This window comes from Homarus americanus, unplaced genomic scaffold (assembly GCF_018991925.1).
Source record: "Homarus americanus isolate GMGI-L3 unplaced genomic scaffold, GMGI_Hamer_2.0 scaffold24922, whole genome shotgun sequence".
NCBI lineage: Eukaryota > Metazoa > Arthropoda > Malacostraca > Decapoda > Nephropidae > Homarus > Homarus americanus.
Window position 1 is genome coordinate 4,372,571 of NW_024722610.1, and position 8,399 is coordinate 4,380,969.

The window sequence follows — 8,399 nt, forward strand, 5'->3', positions numbered from 1 at the left end:
TGGTATACCTCATAATATCTTTCTTGACCTGATAAAGCTGTGTTAACTGTAATGCCTTCTCGGTTAGATCAGAATACATCAAGCAACGTTTTGACATAGGGGATAGGTTTCTCCTCGTCACCCACCCATTCCTACCAACCCACCGCCTCTGTACAATGATTTTAAGGAATGTAGGACTGAGGTGACAGCCACAATGATGGGTGGGGTGGGGTTGGGAGTGAGGTGAGGTGACATGTGCATTGTATATAAGGAGCTTATGTAGAGATGAGTGTGCCAGTTCTTATCTTTAACTTCACCGAGGAGGGCGACAGTTGTTACCAAAACTGTTTGGAATAAACATTTTGTCTGCCATTGTGGGTTTCTTCTCATACGGTGTAAGACAATTGCAAAAGGTGATGATAGAGATAAACTTCAAGAATCAGAAAGGTATGAAACAAACATAGAAGAGAGAGAAACAGAGATTGCACACTAAAACAATTCAATATTAGGATTATAAAGAATCATCCAATTCAATGTTTTATTAAGTAAAACATTATCAACTGACAAATATGAATGATGATACGTATATTAAAATAATGACTAAAATAGGTGTTTTTTTTTACCCTACCTGTTGCAGCAGTGACCTGTGGACACCTTTCCTGCTAGTTCTCTTATTTTATTATTCATTCACTTCTGACTTTGTGACTTCCTATGCATGACTTACTCTTAAAATATGTTCATTCTCATGAGTAATAAGAAATATCACTATACTGTACAGTACATAAATGTGCAAATGTTTGTGGGAATAGCAAGGCGTGTGTGTGGTACAATGTTTAGGGCACCGAGAAATGCTTGTCACACCACACACAAACAAACAGCACTGTACAGTATTAGGTTTAATGGTCAGTAGCTCAGTAACATGACCTCTACAGTGAAAGTGGTCAGATGAGAGTTAAAAAAAAAGAAGCTTCAGCCAAGCTAAAACAGTATATATTTTCCCAGAATACTGAATGAATAATGGGATGATAGGACTTTACAAAATATAGGACCACATTGGCCACCCTAAGACATCCCCACAGTTGCAACAGGTAAAGATAAGGCTACTATAATTACAGTATAATAAAAAATACAAATTATGCAATAACTATGCTAAAAAAAATTTAATAGTGAATATGTCATTCTGAAACCTTGGTTATAAGACATGTGTTACCCACATCACAATAAAGACGTCAATGATTAATTCCCCCCACATTTTTTTTCAAGAGTTAAAAATTTATCAAAAACATTAAACGAGGAACATGACATTGTTATATCAAGTATTCGTTAATCCTATCCACCCCCGTGACCGAATAAAATCGAGCTTTAATCAATAGTTATCGAAATATTTTTATAAATCTAAAAGTATTTTTTTTGTGTTATCCAAATTTAATCTGCCTACTAAAAATCTACAATACATAAAGTCTAAACAAGAATATACTTTTCCATCCTAGCACTTTCTTTTTATCACAGATTTTTATTTATTTTTTAACTTGAATGCCTGCATGAACTTTGATTTCAGGGGCATGTGTGTGTGTGTTTGTGTGTGTGTGTGTGTGTGTGTGTGTGTGTGTGTGTGTGTGTGTGAGCTGTTTCCTTCTGACTGTCCATGGAGACGTTAACAACCACTGATCGTGAGATACACCATGAGCCATACACAACAGATCTAAGTTTTCATTTAAGGATGGGACTAAAGAATAATACAGTATATACTAAACTTAAACTCATCAAATCTCGAGTACATCTCTATAGGAGCTCCGTGAATTAATATTAAACAAAGGTGTGTGTGTGTGTGTGTGTTTCTGGGGTAGCTGCTGTACTGAACTGTGCTTGAAATTACTGTTAGCAAAAGGTTAGGTTATGTTCCTGTTCTAGGTACTGTATAGGGGACCGGAGGCTGGATCTGTCACTGGCCATGGTGCTCTCTACAATACACACATTTGTCATAGAATCTGATGTATACTGCACTAATATTAATCAAATAATGTGTTCATATTACTTAACTCTTGTATCCGAAGAACTTTCAAGTTACCCAAACTTTTCAAACATTTGGAAAACTAATACAGTGGAGTATAGACAAACTTTTTGTAAGTTATATAAATAAAACTATCTCTCATCACCTACATGTAGTTTATCACTTCTATGCATACACCGGTATTGTTTAAATTTGTAAAATGTTTAGGAAATTCATGAAATGTTACTGTAGAGGGAGTGACTTAAGGTGTTTTACCGAGAAAACTGCACGCAGTGGTGAGAAATGAGGTTGACACTATTGTATGCATAATGACATTTCTATAATAATAATAAAAACCTTGACCTCTAGCACTTTTTTTATAAATTTAATTTTTCCAGCAATAACATTTTCTTTCTTCCTATTCTTTGCAGTGTCCTCGGTAAAGAAAAAAAACTTATGCCACACCCTGTACATTAGTTTACACATGTATATAAACAAAAGTAATTAAAACTGACTTGAAAACAATATCTAACTCAATAGGTGACAACTCAAAAAAATAATAATAAAATAAAATAAATCTTAAATATGTATCATGATATACCTGAAATCTTCCAGCAGGTTCTAGTTAGTCACAAGACATCACTAACGTACATGAAATGATTATATGTAAGGGTCATACAGTACAGTACCTCTTAACCACTCCCATACTGCATGGTTGAGCTGGACTGGCAGATGATGCACGTACCACTACACCAATAACACATGTTAAATATACAGTACAGTTGGTAGAGCAATGGACAGTAGTAAGGAGGGGATTAAAAACTCTCTCTCTTTAATATTTTGTTTTTTCATTAGCAAAACAGATACTGTATTCTCCAGATATGTTTGATTGGGTTGGGTTGGATTGAGTTAGGTTAGAATGGGTCGGGTTAGGTTAGCTTAGCTTAGGATAGGTTCGGTTGGGTCAAAAAAAGGTAGGGTTCAGTCGGGTTACATTGGGTTAGGTAAGGTTAGGTAAGGTTAGGTAAGGTTAGAGTAAGTTAATTTAAGTAAGGTAACATAAGTAAGGTAAGGTAGCGTTAGAGTAAGGTAAGGCTACCTAACCCACTTGATATCTGGCCAGCATTTGCAGTCTTGAATCTCCACTAACTTCTATGTATGTATACAAAAGATAAATATCTAATACTACTGATCACTTCTCAATGACTTCATAAAGATATACCAGTAGTACAAAATGGTGAGATAATTCACCAACGCTTGTGTTCTTAGGCTTATACAGCTAAGAGAACTCACCAACATTTGTGTGTTTTTAGGCATAGGAAGCTAAAACTATAATAAAAGGTTACTATGACAGCACTAACAAGCCTATGTTGTGCCTTGTTCATGAATTTACCAGCATCATACCACCCATTTGGGATTTCTCTCCTTCGTAAGCGTGGTGCGTCTGATGTGCTGCAAAGGAAGAGTCAGGGGTAAGTATCCAGGTAAATTCAGGAGTGTCCATGTTATCTGTACACTGAAACCCTGACACAAGTGGCTGTTAGAGATATTCGTCTTTACTCATATCAATGCTCCTTGACTAGTTCGTGAAAGTTAGAGGCTACAGTACTAGCACAGCTGTATACTACAAACTATAATAATGTACTGTACTGTATTTCAAATATATACATTTAGCCATTGATAAACAATATTTCATTAATATTATTTTCTGACATGTGCAGTACAGTGAATGATATTACATAGTGCCAGGTATCTATAATCTACTTTATTCTATTTTTAATGCTATCTAATTCTGACAAACAATCACACAAAAACATGTACTCAATATACACATGAGAGCAGCAAAGCTATTTGTAACTGAAGATGGAGTGTGAGTAAGTGAGGTGTTTTCTCTTGATTATGAATTGTGTTTATATTCTGCAGAGAGGATGTTGAGTGGATACAGAGCTCACTTCCTTTCTTAAAGGACTGTGATCAACGCTGGGGCACTCCCGGTCCACCCAACTGTTAATGGGTACCTAAATTTACAAGCTGGAGAAGTGAAAGCGGTCGACTGCAATGCCGACCACGCTGCCTCCTCGTGTACTGAAGACTAACTATACAGTGTGTCGTACATCCCCACTGTCCCAAATGGAAAATGAGGCCTATGAAACCCACATTCTCTTTAGGTGCAGGTTGGTCAAAATCAAGTGTAACACCAGAGATTCATTCATCAACTTCATCCATTCACTCTCATTGCTATACACACACACACACACCCCCTAACCCTTACTTCCATACTCACGTTTGTAAAATTCGGCACTGAACACCACATCAGGGACCAAACTATGCACTTTCTTCATAACTGTGGCCTGGCTAGTGAGGGTGCTGTCGTAGTTCCAGATCTGTAGTAAATCGTCCCGTTCCCTTACTGACACAGTGATTCCACACACTTCATCCCCAGGAGCTAGGTGGCCCTCAAACTGTTCACCAATCGACGCTAACAACATCTCCTTCCATACACGCGACTGAAAGAGGATAATTATATACAGTACTGTACAACAAAAAGTCACAAATCTGAAAGGCTCTTAATATTCCTGGGACAATGTACAGTCAGACCATAAGTTATTTTTATCCCTTTGTTGTTGAACAATATGACAAGCTGTCAAAACATTCTGTACAATGCTGTCACATCTGGCATCACATTGGTAGCCCTGCTTTCATTAAAAGGGAGTATGTGGAGCTGTCATTGACACTATTCCTGATTCAAATGTTTCAAAAAATAAGGTTAAGGGAAATGACGTCACACTCACGCTTACCAACCCTGTAGAGACGACAGAGGAGGTAGCACAGTAAAGGGTCAAAGTAATTTATGGTCTGACTACTGCACAGTACAGTATACCTGTACAGTATATGTATTTCAGTTACTGCAGACCTTTAGTGTACACATTACTAAAATATATCCACTTACTGTGTCTCTTTTTGATACTTTAATTCTCCAAGTTCCACCATTTTGATTACCCTCGTCTTCCCACATGGGACGTCGGTCTCCGCGCATTAAATGATACGAGTAACGGAGAGACAGTTCTGACACGTCGGGTATGTTATTGTACACGGACCAAAAACTCTGAACCGTCGATACGCTATATATTTTCTTCATGTTGGCTTCGTACTCTGCGGCGGTTGCTCCTCTTGTGGCTCTAATGATTAAAAAGTAAAAAAAAATTTAGAACATTATTCAAGTTTTCCTGAATATCCATCCTGGAAATCTTTTTTTTTTTATTACCAAAACAGGACAATATCACCACCATCATCTTATCATCAGTGTCATTATTACCATCATCATCATTATTACCATCATCATCATCATTATTACCATCATCATCCTCCTATTCACTGTAATGAAACACATATCAAGTTTACCACAAACTCCACAGCTCCCAACCCAATGACTTCGGGTACAGAAACAGCTGGACTGTGACACCTCATAGAGAATCCTAAATACAGTAGCCAATAAGCATGGTACAGATAAGTTTGTTGTAATACCAAGACCCTCTCAACTCTCAGCTCCTCAGGACAATGGACTAAACAGGGGAGAGGGAGACTGTACTAAAAGTGTGTTAGTGTGACCCATTAACCTCTCACGTACAGGGCCTTTCTGTGCTAAATAAAATCGTCCGTAGTTAGCCAATAAAATATCACAAGTAGCGTCCCCCGTAGCGAAGGGGTTAAAGATGAGGACTGAAAGCCGTTGACTTTGGAAGAACAATGTACAGAACTTAAAATAAAACTGTATAGAAATGAAAAAAATTTTGACTGTCAAATTTAACTATACAGCAGTACAGTGTTCTGCTATATCCACCCACCTTGTAACTATCCTACACTTTACATGTTAACCACAATATCTAAAGTACCCCAGTGCAGTTACCTCATCCAGTTTTATTGTTTTACTGGATCTTAGGAATACAGTGCAGCATATACCACCTAGCCCAGTGACACACGCAGCAGGTCCTGGGAAGTGAGAGCTTAAACCCACCACCTTGTTCACACAGGTACATGACTCGCCTGATCCTCTGCCTCAGTTATAAATAAATGCCTTTTAACCTTTCACATTTTTTGACTGCTTGAAATTTTAATTCATATTTCTCAAAAGTAAGTCACAGTTTATGAGTGTTAAATCTGAACCCTTGGGATCTTTGTTGATAAGTTCGTTTCAATGCATAGAATGCAAATTCAGTCTTGGAGAATGAATACGAGAGTGAACTTACGAAAATAGCATTTTGTCTCTCCATAGGAACAATAGTTTCTCGGAGATGACAAGCAAAATTTTTTTGGACAGCAAACAAAATGAAGGAACTAAACCTAACCTAACCTAACCCCCACAGGTAGTATTAGTGCGGCTATTCAAATTTTGCCTATTTTAAAATTAAATTAAAAATGTAGTCATCTTGAGAAGCCACTTTATGGGTCAAACACAGACTTATTTTACAGTTCTCTCAGCAAATCTGTAAACAATAGTGCTGTGCTGTGCTGTAGTAGCTAACTTAATGGGCAATACACAAAGAACTTACTTTGATATCTAGTAGCAATGAAAGCAACTTTCTTGAAGAGTCATGGTGCAATTTTAATTTTTTTTGTGGACGTGAGAGTACGCTCGGACCGAGAGGGTCGGTAGTAAAAAACAAAGAGCAGACAACAACAATCGCAACACGGCATATTTTTTGGAGGTGTATTTACAGTAAATAATTAATTTCTTCACATACAAAGCCCATAGAAACATCATTTTAGTGTCACATGATCAGTTCTTCAGCGTGTTATACCTCAACTGTCATCCCGTCCCCACTACAGGTGATTTATGATTATATAGAGAAAAACTACCCCCCCCCAAAAAATTAAATACTTATAATTAAAATTTGTCGCCCCTTTTAAAATACTTACTACAGTATAATAATAAGAACAAGTAGAAAAAATGAACGTAACCAAACACCTTCTTCTGGTGTTCTCCGCCTGCTCCAGCATTTCCACAAATCCTGTACAGCCACATAGTGAAGATAAACAAACATACATGATCAGTAATATACAACATAACAATAAATCCAATTAAGTAAGAATAAGCCCAGTTCGAGGCAGTAATTATTTAAAGTTAGTCAAGAATAAGCCCAGTTCGAGGCAGTAATTATTTAAAGTTAGTCCATAATACAGTACATAATGAGGTAGACAAGACTAACTTATCTATCCAGAAGGTCCAATGGGTGTCAAGGGGCACACCATCAGTCTCATCCTGGCTTAGGGTGGCATAGGCATCAGGGTGGAGGGCGGGGGACGAGGCCATCTCCTCAACACAACCATTCTTCTCCTCACTGCCAGGAATGGGAATAGATGCCATGTTCTTTTTTTTATAACTCACGATAACTTGACGTGTGTAGGTTTAGAGACACAGCCAGGTTATAGTGGTGGTGGCGCCTCTCTCTCTCACTCTCTCTCTCACAACTCAAAACGTCAACACTTCCACTCTATAAAATTATCAATGTAAAAAAATAACCACGAATCATTGGATCACATATATATTTCACAATAAGAAAAAATTAATATAATCTACTGTATATATATCATAAATATCTATATAATCAATATTTTATTAGCATCGTGTCTATATATATTAAAATATAGCAATAATGATAGAATATGTGATTGATACAATGTTGTGGTCGTGGTAAATTGACTAACATTAGACCATCTCTCCCAGTCGTAGTAGCTAACGAATTTTACTTTAACTTTCATAAACACCACTAAATAACAACAACAGCAAAGGTCAATAATTATATTTAAATCTTTAACAACCTCCTGTACCTCTCTGATTACCAGATATAAAGGGACGGTGACGGGAAGTTGTGAAATATCAGCAGAAAACTTTTTAAGCGGAAAATAATCAGCTGGTCTATGACGTCATTCAGTACAAAATTTTACAGCGTCATGCAGCGGCGGTGACTTTAAATAACTTCGTAATATATAATAACAAAAATTACAAAACTTACTATATAAGTATAAAACCTCACTAATATATATTATAGAAACTTTAAATTATTTATGCGCTTGCGTCAAGATGATTAATGTTAATTACAATTCACGAACAATATCATTTTTTATTTAGTGTAAAATACGTAAATATAAAATTAATATAACTTTATGGTTCTATGATTGTTGTAAGTGATTTAGGGTTTAGACGGCTGTTATTGTCTATTCCTAGTTGAAAATAATGATTAAGTGGATTCTTTCGTGGTGCATTTATAACATTAAGTTCTTATCTGGTTGGGCACTACTGTAGCCTACTGTATATGGCCAGTTGTCAAATTTCTCTATGTTGTCTATTTCTCTTTGTATGGGCTCACATACATGTAAGAGATCTCACACTCAGGATGGACGTAGGAAGGGAAACTTACAATACATTTTC

At 36.7% G+C, this 8,399-nt stretch overlaps 1 protein-coding gene across 1 annotated transcript; it reads right to left on the minus strand.

Moving 5' to 3' along the window:
* Window positions 1-503: 503 nt before the first annotated feature.
* Window positions 504-7,464, minus strand: LOC121862908 (eukaryotic translation initiation factor 4E type 3-like). Its single transcript, XM_042361318.1, has 4 exons — window positions 7,177-7,464; window positions 4,920-5,148; window positions 4,254-4,476; window positions 504-3,421 (listed from the first exon to the last, which is right to left on the minus strand). Exons 1-4 carry the CDS (start codon window positions 7,332-7,334, stop codon window positions 3,351-3,353), a joined length of 681 nt encoding a protein of 226 aa, XP_042217252.1. The 5' UTR covers window positions 7,335-7,464; the 3' UTR covers window positions 504-3,350.
* Between the last annotated feature and the right edge of the window lie 935 nt (window positions 7,465-8,399).